This window comes from Amblyomma americanum, chromosome 9 (genome assembly GCF_052857255.1).
Source record: "Amblyomma americanum isolate KBUSLIRL-KWMA chromosome 9, ASM5285725v1, whole genome shotgun sequence".
Lineage (NCBI taxonomy): Eukaryota > Metazoa > Arthropoda > Arachnida > Ixodida > Ixodidae > Amblyomma > Amblyomma americanum.
Window position 1 is genome coordinate 106,617,996 of NC_135505.1, and position 14,500 is coordinate 106,632,495.

General features: G+C 42.5%; 1 protein-coding gene across 1 annotated transcript in view; it reads left to right on the plus strand.

The window, feature by feature from the left end:
- The first annotated feature begins 416 nt into the window (after positions 1-416).
- LOC144103984 (aldehyde dehydrogenase, mitochondrial-like) overlaps positions 417-14,500 on the plus strand; it is a 32,165-nt gene continuing 18,081 nt past the window's right edge. Inside the window, 5 exon segments of the mRNA XM_077636735.1 lie at positions 417-961; positions 2,171-2,275; positions 6,079-6,219; positions 12,078-12,204; positions 13,805-13,866. Coding sequence (XP_077492861.1) covers positions 923-961; positions 2,171-2,275; positions 6,079-6,219; positions 12,078-12,204; positions 13,805-13,866 — 474 coding nt within the window. The 5' untranslated portion in view covers positions 417-922.

Below are 14,500 nucleotides of genomic sequence, written 5' to 3' on the forward strand. Positions count from 1 at the left end.
GACGATTCTCTATTCTCGATATTGTCCGAGTTGGGCCGGACAATATCACGTATAACAACATCCGCATTCTAACACTCTTTATACCCGCCTGGATGTTACCTCTAACGTCCTGTGGGGTTTGAGGTACGATGCTGTGGACACCTTCGGATAACTTTTGCACTTCGTATGGCTCTTCAGTATACACTCAATCTATTAGTTGTAGCCGTTTTACATTGCGATGATGTTGCAAAACGTCTATTTATTGCGAAAACACTGGACTCGCGACTTGTTGCGTTTGTTCTTTTTGAGCAATACACAAAAATTATTACTGACTCTTGTTAACGTCGAAGTGCAGTTCATACATATATAAGGTATAGATGTCCAAAAGGTACATTAAAATAAGTGCGGCGTTTGAAGCTAAAACAACCGCTAAAATCCTGCGTTCAGAAATAAACGGTAAATTTTTCAAGGAGCGTTTCACGAGTGTACGAGGAGAAAACGCGGTTGTTTAACGGTGACTTCCCCTCCTTTTGCGTTTCTTCTTTCGTCCATTGTTTCCTTGAATATATACGCTTACGCCGTCCTTCGCCTCAGTGTCCATTTGTGTGTCTTCTCTCGTAACACAGGCAGATCATTACGTGATTCTCAAGGACAGAGTGTACGAGGCGAAGCCGTATATATGCACGGGTCGTTCAGAACGGCAAGAGATTCGCACACTTACACTGACACTCAGGGCTTCCTTTGTATCCGTGTGCGTGAGGAGGGCTGTGCCGCACGTGTCCAAATGATTGCGGCTTCCGCTCGCCTATTTAAGAGGGGCCGCAGCAGCGTTTCGTCACCGTTGAGCCCAAGCCGGCAACAGGAAACAGCCTCAAAGGACAGTCGCGCCTGAGCGTGATAGTTTTGTGCTTCGCTTCTGTTGGATACGAACACGAAAAATACGATGCCTCCGATACGCAAGCCTGAAGTCAAATTCGTCAAGGTCAGTTGTTTGTTTACATCAGTTTAATTCCGAGCATGAGAAACAATAACACACTGCAATGACTTTTGCTAATTCGTTGGTTTCGAACAAATGCTTTGTGGCACGCTGCTGGTCGCTGTGGTATTGCTTTGTTGACAGTCTATAATGATCTCCCTAGAATATTAACGGTAATTTCTCATTACGTGCGCTGTAGTAAAAACAGAAGGTGGGAGGAGGGGGGTGGGGACACGAGTCCTGTAATTCTGCGCTGACAAACCTGCGTTACAACACTAAAAAATTTATTTAGTCGGCGTTTGCAAAAATGAAAGCCACCAACGAACCCATCGTAAACAAATCGCTCTCACAGCACTCTTAAAGGCGTGGTGTGACGGCCGTCTTACAGCGAAATAAGCGTTACAAAGACATAAGTTTAATGTACACGGGTTCCATTTCAAAGCTATATACAGGTGTATTTGTACAGCACCAGTAGCGTGGGCACGCTGATCAGCAGCTATATACAGAACTTCACAGCAGCGTACGACTCACATTGCTTCATGACAAGAGTTTACCACCCCATATGCTTTGCATATAAAACTGAGCGCGATAGCATATGCAAAATCATTATTTGAAATTTCCAAATTGCTTTCCTTAGCTCTATATCACCATTCATAACACTATCATTTGTTCGATAGCGGTGACCTGGGGAGCGGCTGCGTATTCTTTTGTAGAGCAAACGAATTCACTTTTCTTGTAGGCCAATGTGTGCAGAACCTGCTAAGCCGTTATAGGAAGCGATGCGAGTTGTGGTCGTCAGTTCAGTTCTCTAATGTAGCTCGCTGTCGCAAGCATCCTAAGCAATAGATGCTTGACGTTGATCTCACTTTATAGGCTGCAGGATGTAACATGAATGATTTCAAGCATGAAATTAATGCCTTAGGCAAATATATCTCACTTTTAATATGTACACAACAATCGAAAACTTAGCTATGGCGTCTTCAAGAGTTTAAGACTATTGAACCAAGAGCCGCATGCAAAGCTATCCACAACTCTGCGGTCGCTTCAGCCCTATAGGGTGTTGCTTCACCTAGGCCTAGAACTTATATGAACTAGTCTTTGGCTATAAAACTGTAGTGTCTTTTTTTTTCTCTTTCAACACCTCTATTCTTGCGTTCCTAAATTAATAAGCCCAGGAGAGCATAACTGTTGCTTCGTTGCCCTGTCTTGACCCAGATATTCATCAACAATGAGTTTGTCAACTCTGCGTCTGGGAAAACATTCCCAACATACAACCCAGCCACAGGAGACAAGATCGCCGACATTCAGGAAGGAGACAAGGTGAGAATTTGATGTTGCGATTTTATACCTGGAATTATGGCAAACAGTAAGATATTCTAAGTACATTAAATGTCGTCCTGCCTTGAGTGAGCGTAAATTATTTGATGCTTTTTAAGATACGCGGTTTCTCGCAGCATCCGTACTCGTGTCTTGATGAGCCTGTGATCTGTACGAAAAGATTTTTCCAGAAAAAAAAGAAATTAAGGTTTTCGAACTTAACATCACTTAGCCGCTGATTAACAGCTGCAGACTGGTTCTCAAGTTCTCTAGGCCTAATGTTCGAAGGCAAAGGAAACGGTTGAAACCCCTCTGGTCTTTTCCGACCCTCAACTGTAAAGTCACAATTCCCTATATCAGCGCAAAGTGCAGCTCTCCTTTGGCAACAACGCGTTCGCTCGTACTTGAACATTTTGAAACAGAGTATGCCCGCCATTTTCAAATTATCACGAATGGTTCTGTGGACAAGGTCAAACAAGCTAGCGCAGCGGCTTTTTAAATTCCTTATTTGGACTGTAAGTGGTCCGTACGCTTTACTCCTGTCGTATTCTCCGCAACGGCCGAAAGTGTTGCTATTGAGGCGACTTTACGGAAGTTGGGGTCTTGTCCGGCTCAACCTGTTTTCATTCTAACTGATTAAAAATCTGGCCTTCAGAGGTTAGAGCACAGATTCCCCAGATATAAGCTCTCTGCGCTTGGTGCAGAATCTCCACAGCATAGGCTTTACTCTATATTTCCAATGGGTGCCCTCTCACGTAGGAGTCAGAGGCAGTGAGGTGGCAGACAGTCTCGCCCATAAAGCTCTAGCTGTCAAGGAATCCATCAAAAAAAGTACCTCAATATGGAAAAAGTCTCTACACGAAAACGGTGCTCGATCATTGCAGTACCCTGTGGAGTGCGCCCCACAAGCCATGTATGACCAAGGGACTGAGAAGATCCCAGTCCACTCTACTACATCGAATTCGCACGGCCTCTGCTCGCACTCCTGCCTGGATGCATAAGACGGGCATGGCATCGTCTCCGCTATGTACTTTATGTGGTGTGTGCGGGAATATCGAACATTATATTATGTACTGCCCAGAGTACAACGCGGAAATATATCTGATGTGCGCTTCCTTCAAGAAGACAGGAGCCCTTCACAGCACAGTGCAGGACATTTTTTACCCCAGTGGAAACCAGAGATGCAGAAGGGAGGCTGCACACATTGTTTTAGCATTTCTGCAGGACACTGATCTTGTTTCTAAATGGTGACAGCAGGAACGGACTATGGTGTACTGTGATTGAATGTGGGCGTAGATGGTGTCTTCTGGAGTGGGTTACGCTATACTGTGAGTGAATGTGTGTATTGATTGTGGCACTGCAATTGACTATGTTCTACTGTGACTGAATATGTGCATAGATGGTGAATTCTGGAGTGTACTGTGGTGTGGACTGTGTGGAGTGACTGTGTCCATAGCTGGTGAGTGCGGGAGTGGAATATGTGCTATTATAAGTTACTGTGCGCATAGCGGGGTAGATCCAACAGGTTTTTGGGCATTATTAACAGTGAAGTGACACTACAGTGGAGCAATTCCCGGCAGAATAAGCAAGGCTAATCCCGCATGTAGCATTCAACCCCTCAACTCAACTCAACTGGTTCCCTGTGCTGTCAAATATTAATTCATGGAAGTTAGCCCTATCCGTAAGGAAAGTTCCAATAAGCCGAGTCCCATATTTTCATATATTTCTATGTGAATTATATGGAGTCAGTGCGCCCTGTGTGGTGTCGGTAAGAACTGTATGGAAAGGGCACAGGGAAACTTCTGACTCCATATGACGTCATGCATATTGATGAAAGCTATATTAAAAATTTATGGTAAACTTTTAGACTCCATACAAAAGAACGTATAGATATCCGTATATCTTTTCACATCATGTGCGCTCCTTATTTCCATAATTTCAAACAAGCAACTAGTATGGAGCGTGTCAGTAGGGACAGGTTTTGGCTCTGAAGTATAGATTACAAATGCATATTAACTCAGTACGGCTCTGCGTACACAATTGTGTACAGGTTTTGTCAAAGACATACAGCCCAGCGGTTACACTCCTAGCCCGTTTACCATCCTCAGCTTCCAATCTCTCAAAGGAGAATGGAACTGTTCTCGTCGCACCTCCAAAGCTAAGCATTTTTTTTCAACATTTTAAAGCACTCATTACATTTCTTTTCACTAACTTTTGTCATATCATCAGATTTTGTGAACTAATCGTGACAGTTCCGACATATTAAAACACTCATTGTTTAAAGAAAAACAAACAGGAACATCTAATCTCTGGAGCAGTATTAGAGCTGCCATAAAACATGAAGGAGTCTATTTTAAAACGTGTTTTTCTCCTTTAATTTTACATCCTTGCCTTGGCACGTTTGTAGACATAGCTGTTCAGGCCAGAGCACTTTTCACTGAATTCATATTAGAGGACATTGAGCATCATATACGAGAAACTTGATAGTATGCCCGTTGTATAAACAAACAAATTGAGGCACAATTAAGGCCCGCCTTAGGGGTATGACGCGATAGTGTTTATGTCTCCCTTAAGCCTCCTGGGGTCCCCTTTTCACATCAATTCGCAGACAAGGACACTGTCGAACAGGACACGCAAGGCCCCTCTTTAACCTGGTAGAGCGAACGTGTGGTCTAGGGGTAGCGTGTCCACCTCACCCCAAATTTCTTTTCCGTGAAAATAAATTAATGTATATTATTACATGTCACAATAACAGTTCAGTCATATTGCAAACATTATAGTCAGAATTTAGGCGATGTTTTAAATACATCTTAAAACCGGCGCTCGACAATTGGCGTCACTACCGTTTCGACCAATCCGCATTTTCTCCACAAACCGTCGGGTACTCCCGTGAACGGTCAGCTTGACTCTTTCGCATTAATGCGGATGTGGCGCCGCAAGAGATTACTTACTGCGAGAATTTAACACTAGTTTGTCTGATAATACTCCTCATCTGTATAAAAGAGGAGCAAAACAAAAAAAATCAGCCGTGTAGCTTTGATAAATCACTAGTATTGCCAACTATCCGCATTTCTCACTTGAGGCGGTTTCTGAAAGCAAAACTACAGCAAACCCACCTTTCCATGACTGAAACAGAGCTATGGTCTCCACGTTTGTCTTGCTCGAAAAGACTGGTATAGGTGCGCGAAGAGTTGCCTTACTCCGTTCGCATGTAATCGTTCATGAGCTGGTGGTACTAATATAAAAGTACCACACTTTGTAATATGAACCGCTCATCAGATAACAGAACTAATTAATATTGAAGTCTGCCATTCCGCAGCAGTATAAAATGAAGTGGCTTTAACACCATACTAAAAGGAGACCTGATGCGTATTTTTTCCATGTTACCACTCCTACTAGAAGAACTCTTAAGGCATTCTGCACACAACAATGTGAAACAGACATTTTCAAGCAGCACTGCGAGATTTTTCGAGCATCTAACAATCCGCTTTCTTTTTTTTATCGGTAATCCTTCATAACAACATAACTCAAGCCTATTTTCACTATGGTGTCATGTGGGCTTATACATTGTGCAACGATGTAAAACACTGCTGAAGGTTCAAGTGATAATCTGATTCATTTTGTATCTGAAAGAATACTGCCCGTTATTCACGTTCCCCTAGCAGATCTGGTTTTCAAGTGTCTGATTTTTTCGTCAAGAAATGTTTTCCCTTATGTTTCCGGGTCAAACATACTTCTCAATGTAGCTTTACCCATATAAAACAAGAGAATTTTGCTCGTAACGCCTTCTGTTTCGTTTTTCCCAGGAGGACGTCGACCGGGCGGTGAAGGCTGCGAAGGCTGCATTTGCGCTCAACTCACCGTGGAGGACCATGGACGCCTCCCAGAGGGGCAGGCTCCTGTTCAAGCTGGCCGACCTGATGGAGCAGGACCGGGACCTCCTTGCGGTGAGTGTATCTTGTGATTTGCGGTGCAGCTAGATAAACCATGTAATTCCTACGCCATTAAAGTATCGGATGGCAACTGAAAATTTCTAACGATTCTTCACTATTAGCCCCTCCACCACCTCTCCTCATAGCGCAAATGTAACAAACTGGCAAATTTGTTAAGAAATTTACAATTTATTCAGATTTAAAATTAGACAGTTATATCAAATGCTTCGGGCATAGCAACGAAAAACTGCGCACAGATACTGAGGTATTGACAACAAATCACAATGAAAATTCAAAGCAGCTTCTTCACGCACCAATCCTGTGGTAAAACTACATCAAGTTTAGGCTATTTTGCTGTTAGGTTTCTGTTTCGCAAGGAGTAATCTACCGCAAGCCTCCCGCGTCTCTGGCGGCGGGCAGTTTGACTTCCCTTTAACAAATGTCAAATTTTCTCATTTCAACTATGATGTAAGGAATTTGTGTACATACAACTGCGAGCACATACGAAAAGGGTTCTCATTTTTATCATTGTGCATCGTACGCAGTGCCCTTGGCTTTAGCGGGTAAGGTACGAGCCACCCAGGTGTCTAGGGTGTGTGATTTTGGGGAGTACGCTCAGGACTCATATTCTACTTATTAATTCGGAAGAAACTCTAATATTTATTGCTGTTCTCTTGGAGTAATAAATAACAGCGGCAGCTGTACCGTTCGCCGTTTTCGCTCCTCCAAGAGTGCATACATTACATGAGCAATCAGAATAAAGGTCGCCAAGTAGCATGTTTTCGGGAACACTGTACCCCAAGCCTCAGGCCCCATACGACTCAGGCCAGCTTGGGCAACACTTTAGCAACTACGGCTATTACGGTTACGGTTTCCGATTCCGCGGCCTTGTCGTGACACTGCGCCACATTAACTGGGCAGCATGGAGTGGCGACCACATACGTCATTAGAACGCGCCACGCTGAGTAGTCCGAACACAGCGATGCCATGTGTGACTACATAGCAACGCCTTATCCATCTACGAGAATAGCGAATGTATGCTAATAACCAACAGACATAATTCTATTCGCGGCTGCAATGAACTCCCGCCGAATCATACGCTACACAGCAGAATCAACCCCCTTGGTTATTTAGACAGGAAAATGGGTCAGAAAACTTAATCGTGAAAGAAAGACTACGTGGTTTTAATGAAGGCTTTGTACCCATTTCCAAGCAACTTTTGCAAATCTAGGGCACCTTCTTATTCCTGTCCTGTCACCATTCCTTCTTATTTCATCACTTTCCCTCAACCGCTATTAGAGAGCACATCGCTGTTCTTGACTCATCTTTAGTGCATGCTTGCTTTAATAAACAAAAGCAATGATTTACTGAGCCCGTTATTCCGCGTCACTTTATGTTTCCTTTTAGGGATAAAATGAACCCGGGGTGTTTGTATGAGACATACTTAGCGCCGACGGCGCCGCCATTTTCTTGCGAAGGCATTACTCTAGAAGCACCGACCCCAACCAAGAATCTTGCCTTATCGTGTGTGAAGCATTGGAGTATATCGCGTAAGCTCGGGTTAGTTCGGAGGAGCGCCGCGCAAGCTTCGGCCAATGGGAGGAAGCTCGGGAGAGTTCGGAGGAGCGTCGCGCAAGTTGTAACGACTGGGAGGAAGCGTCTATTAAAGTAAAGATAGAAGTTTATGAACGGAATGTCACCTCTGGATTCAGAAGTGTGGTAATTGCCAATTGCTAAATTTGACAGGCCCAACTAAAATCGTGATTTTCACCAATAATTTTGTTAACTAGAAACTTTTTACTATCGACACTCTGTGACTGTCCGGTTTTCTGACAGCTGTCATTACCGCGAGGTACCAACGACTAATCTCCCTTCTGACAACTGTGGGTTAATTCAGACAATGGAGGAGATTTTATTTCTGTGCCCTGCCTACAATGACGAGAGCGAAACTCACAAGTTACAAAGGAGTGAGTTGTGCCTAGTGCCACTGATAACGTAATGCATATCCCGCCCCTTAAGCATTCCATGGAAGCAGTGCCATACAGTGAATTTTTTTTATTTCCTGCCTGTAAGGCAGTTGACTTTTTGGCAAAATTAAAACATTCTCCGTCCCGACTTGGAGCGTCTGTGCCCTTATGTCATGATTTTTTAAGTTTTTTTTCTTTTAACTCTTTCCATCCTTTTCAGGTGAAACCCTGTACCCTGCAAACAGTAGCGCGTCGGCAGTTTCTAAACGTCGGAAAAAATCTTTCTCCTCAACCAATAGATTTTTCTCTCTTCACAGTTGGAAGCAAGCCTTTTGGAAACATTCTAACCATCTCCTTAGCACAGCCACTGTATACTTCGGCTGTACTTGAAATTCCTAATGGGCACCGGATCAAATCCGGCCCGCAGCGGCCGCGTACGTAAAACGCTTATGCCCCATGCAATGTCAGGGGACGTTAAAGAATCCCAGGTGACAGAACTTACTCCGAATCTCTCAACCACGGCGTCTCTCACAGCCCATGTACAGCTTTGAGCAATTAAATTATAAATGTCAAACTATACTATACCATACCGCTCCCTGCCATACCATACCATACCACACCATACTATACCATATATCTTTCGGAGGTATACGGGCGTTCCTGGAGAAGCTTGCATCGCGTAAACATTAACTGTTTGATAGCTGGCTTCGAATCTCACAATTGCATAGGCATTCCACACGAAGGCCGACCATACCCTTTTTTCACAAACTAGACCAAACAAGTCAGAATCAACAGCACAACACACGAGGTATTGCCTTTTTGTGTTGTTTCTTCGTTCATGTTCATTTCGGCTGCATGTATAAAAATTGCGTGAAACAAACAACGGCAACTGCGGCAGAAAAAAGTGCTTTATCAGCCGACTGCCACTCAATTTTGAATAGCCCCAGTTTTGATAGTATATCTCAGCACCTTCGTCTTCATGTAGAAGACGTGAAAGTTAACAATTAGTTATTAGACGCAACTCCTCAATTTTTTTATTTGAAAGCTCCTTTTACATACATACATACATATGCATGCAGGAATTTTATTGCAAGATATACATATGCAGTACATAGCGTGTGCCCGCAGAAGCGCAAGCGCTTGTGGGCGGGCCACGGCAGTCACAACAATGCGCTGTCAATACAAAACGCTGAAAGTACACAACTGTCATTCCTAGCAAAAAAAGAAGAAGAAACTAGCGAAAAACAAAGCCTATATATTTCATATATTTCAGTAAACGAGTTTCCGATTGATAATTACGTAAACCAAAGGAAATAGGCAGTCAATAAACGGAAAACAAATTTCAATAGCAAGATCCAAATTACAAACAACTCAGTATTTTCCTTCATTGCAACTCTCAATCCACGCTTGCAGTCCAGATTTCATAGCCCTCATAAAATCACAACTCAACATCTTTGCAGGTAGTTTGTTAAAATAGTAGGGTATATACAACTGTCGTGTCCTTTTACTATAGTTGATATAAACCCTAGGGACTTTATAACGCGCTGTGTGCCTAAGTGACTCTGGTTTTTATCAGTCTGTTTAAACTAAACTGAAAAGCAATTTCTGAGAACTACCACTTGCAAGTACAAGTCACACAAAGGAATAACTCCTGCTTTAACCATTCTAGTTTTTTGGTAGGACCTGTCGTGAGCAGTGCCACACAACAAATTAGTGGAGATTCTGCACAGGAAACTATCTAGCTTCTTGATCTTACAAGGCGCACAAGAACCATACACTGAAACACCGTATCTAAGGATAGATTTTTCTAAAGATCTATACAAATTCTCACGCAAGTTTACAGGTGTAGTGTATTCTATACGATAAAGCTGCGCAGAAAGAGCACGTAGTCACTTTAATCAATAGTCAATTTGGGAAGACCAACACATGTTGGAATAAATATACAGGCCAAGATACTTAACATTGTTCGAGTAGGGTTGTGGCGAACATTCGCATTTGGCACAGTTCCTACCATGCAGAAGAACCGACTGGGCAAGATAACATTCTTGTGCGGATTCCTGAAACATATTAAGACAGTTTTCTTTTCGTTGATGTATGTTTGATTTCCAGATAACTAGCCTACTATTTTATTGATATCGTACTGAAGTAGTTTCAGTGCGAGTGAGCTTGATTCACGGAATATTACTAAGGCTGTGTCATCAGCATACCGACACAGTTTTATATTTAACGCCGTACTAAATATCAGAAAAAGTACTAAATGATTCTTCAGTTTTTACTACTTGCTTACGGTGCGAAAGGCAGCTTGCAGAAAATTTTTGGTATGGACCACGGAATTCAATAATTTCCAACTTATGTAACAAAACAGATTGCTCGACGATATCGAATGCTTTCGATAAATCCAAAAATAATCTAAAAACACATACATTCTCATCCAAGTTACCATCGATAAAATCACATCAATCTTCAAGAAGCTCAACCGCACCATTAATACGACGGAAACCATACTGTGTAGTACTGAAACAAGAATACTTCTCACAAAAAGATGTCATATATTGGTGCAAAATTTTTCCCATCAGGATGCTAATGGCTGGTAATATGGCAATTGGTCTGTAATTTGTTTGATCTGTCTTTTTCCCCAACTTGTAGATTGGTCTTAGTACTGAGATCTTGAGACCTGGTGGTATTTCTCCTGTCTTAAAACAACCGTTAAGTATATGTAAAAGTACTTCTTTAAGTTTGAAGTAAATGTTTCGCAAATCACGCAGTCTAACCCTATCGTAGCCTGGTGGTTTGCTATCTGGTAGCGTCCTAATAAGGTTCCAGAACACTTCTTGATCAACAGGAGGAAAAGCAGCAGAATTAATTGTTTTCTTGCCTTGGTATTGCATGGTAGAAAGGATGTTTTGTTTTTTTAAGTTCCCTAATTTCCCTAAGTTCCCTAAGTTTCCTAATTTTGCTCTAGCTTGAGACCATGAATTTCTTATTTGCTGCGCCTTGAGTAGGCATCCAGGTTATTCAAGGTTGTGCTAATTTATTCCTTTCTGTAGCTAACTACTGATTTGAGCCGGTATTCACAACTTTATATGAATTGATCAGCGGTAATACCATGCACTGATGGGCGTTTGCAAGTGCCGACAGGCTCCAAACGTTTTTTGAACGAAGCTGTACTCTTAATTTAATCCCTATTTTAACATGCAGTTCAAAAGCTTCCAAGGTTTCTTTACCGATATTCAGCGAATTCGGACTCGCACTTCAGGCGAACTCGAGATAGAAAGGACGGACGACCGCCAACTCCTCCTAGTTGACTGAATGTGGAAGGCATTCCTTCACTCAAAAAAGGCGCGCTGCTCAGTAATTTCCTTTGGTTGAAGCCACCTGTCCTTAAAATGTTGATTTGTTTTGCTGATATGTACCACGCACACACTAACGTTACCTTCGCTGTTCCTAAGAGCATAGAAATAAAAGTAAACACTGCGAATATCTAGTAGGATATCTAGCAGACATAGTGCTTGCTATGAATACTGCCTACATACTTTCCTGCCTCCAAAAACAAACAGCTCACTAACGCGTGAAACCGCTGTGATCGGCAGAAAAGCCAAACAAGCAAAAAAACTCATGACGCGTAAATACTGTAGACAATTGTTCATCGCTTACACAACAGCACGTAAAAAAAATACATCTTCATCTTAAAATAGCACATTGTCGATAGCTTTATTAGCAGCAAAAGAAGTATATACCTAGAATTTCTCTTCTCATTTCCTCTTTCAAAATAAAGTGTATGCGCTCTCTTTCTCCTGTAATTAGTTATAAGCACTTTAACCTATCGTAAGCCAGGCTGCGAACATTGCTACCTTCCTCACGTATTTGTTGATGAAACATCATCCAAATGCAGTTTCAACTTTTCAGAGCCTCGAGACACTCGACAACGGGAAACCGTTCAGCAACTCTCAAGGAGACGTAGCGTTCGCCATTTCTTGTCTTCGCTACTGCGCTGGCTTTGCAGACAAAGTCCACGGCAAAACAATACCCTTAGGTGAGTTGAAAAGACATCTTTGTTTGTATAGCGGTGTTACAGAGATGCTCAATTATATCTGTTTCGTTTCCAAAAAGGTTGTATTTTAAAAAGCATTTTCTGAAATCTTTCTTTCAAGAACAAATCGCCAGCATGTAGTAATTTTCATTAGAGCTGAGCTACAGCAAGTTGACGCAGATGCCGCGGGATCTAATTCCGCAAAAGACAGCCAAATTTTGTATGGAGGCAAACTGCAAACTAGTCCGTGTGTCATTCGACGTCAACGCACTTTAAAGAACCCCAAGCGGTCGAAATTAATTCCGAGCCCTCCACTACGGCGGCACTCGCCGCCCATGTGCACCTTTGCGACTTTAAACTCCATGTGCTATACCATACCATACCATACTATACCATACCGAGCCGTACCATACCATACCTTACCATAAAATATGGTAACACCCCATTTTACGATCTGCCGCGGTGGCTCAGTGTCTCTGTTCCTCAGATTTCTGATCCCATGACTGTAGGTTTTATTCTGGCGGCGGCAGCTATATTTCGTCCAAGGCGAAATGCACATCGCTTGCACGCTGTGCAGTTTGGCCGTACTGGAATAAATACACGTTGTCTAAACTAATCCTAAAGCTTCCAGTTCGGCGTCCTTCGTATCTTATGTGCCGCTTCGGGACGTTAATCGCCGAACGGGCAACCCGTTTTTTTAATGGTAATGAACTGTAATTTTGTAACCGTGCTGCCAATGGGCGGTAAACCAAAAACGTTTCGGACGAGCCCTATACAGCTCAAACTGAACGCAGAGTACCGGAAAACACAAGAAAATTTGAACTCGTCATGAGCTAGAAAAAACAGATCCCTTGTGACGAGCCTGGCTCGTCGAAGTACATTGTTTGTTACACTCCACAATTTGCAATTTACATTCCATCGTGCCACAGCGGCGAGACAACCAAATCTTCACGCACTCAAAACAGGGCTAACATATTTTTCGGACACTGAGAAAGAAAACCACTTAATTTCATATCTCATGCAAGGGTAATGTTGAGGAGTGGTATAACCAAACAAGCCAGTTTATGAGAGAATGTGGTAACATTCGGACCAATTTTTATTTCGTGCTGAAGTATCAGCAACTGATGTGTTTGGTAACTTGCCTTCTTTTCAACCGTGGTGATAAGAAAATAGTTGATTTTTTCAATCATGGTGGTAAGTAAATAGTTGTTCTTCTTTTTCCCGAAATGAAGTAAAATGTTAACATTCAGGAGTCTTTAAATTCGTCTTTGCCTTCGAATCGTGGATTTATTACCACTCTTAACAATATCTGGGGGATTTCTAATAAGTTTAAGTACCATTAATGCTCAAGTAAGGCAGCAGTGCCAAGTCGGAAACATGGCGGCGACCGAATTTCTCATCGGTTACAATGTCTACATTCAAAGAACCAGTCTCGTTTCCTTTGCGTCTGGATGCCTACCGTTACGCTAAAGTCAAAATCAACCATTTCCCTCCCTTTCCTCCTTTAACGCGCATACCTGCGAGACTCATCTACTATTGTTTTTCCCTTCTGGAAATCAATTGGTTGCGCATGCCTCACCATTCATGTCTCCTTTCTGCACAGATGGCAATGCGTTTGTCTACACAAGACGTGAACCCATCGGGGTGGTCGGCCAGATCATACCTGTGAGTGAGCGATATACTTGGTTACCTTCGTTTTCCTTTCTTTTTATTTCGTAAATCTTGTCATACTAGGCTGGCATAGTTAAAAGGGCCAGCCTAGTCGCGTAATTGCATAGAAAAATACTGCTGATGCCAAAGTCTACCATATGAAGTGTATTGGCTAACCGGCTTGTAATTTAGCGAAGTTAGCAAGCCTCAGTATCTTGTTCCTGAGACCCAGTCTTCCGCGGCACAATCTCACGGTTTAGGAACTAGGCCTGGTCATATTACATAAGTGTGTACTACGAAACTATTGTTATAAGTTCTTGTTGAACGCAAGCGCAAAAGGAAGCATACACCGAAAAACCAGGCAACCAGCTTTAAAATGACTATAGCTTACATTTCATTTCCGACGCCTTCAGAGTTACTTGTGTACTGCTTGCGTAGCATGTGATGTAATCTGTAGTAATCGTGGCAATAGAAATAATATCGAGGCGCCATTTTTTTCCAAAATTAACAATATAAGGTAAGCTCGTTTCGTTCTTTGATTTTCATCTTCTGCAAATGCAGTGTTTAGAGTTTGGTTAAAAATTCGTGCCAAATACAGTACGGCACACTTTTGAATTTTCTCCACGCGCCCAGAACTTTCTCTCATTGT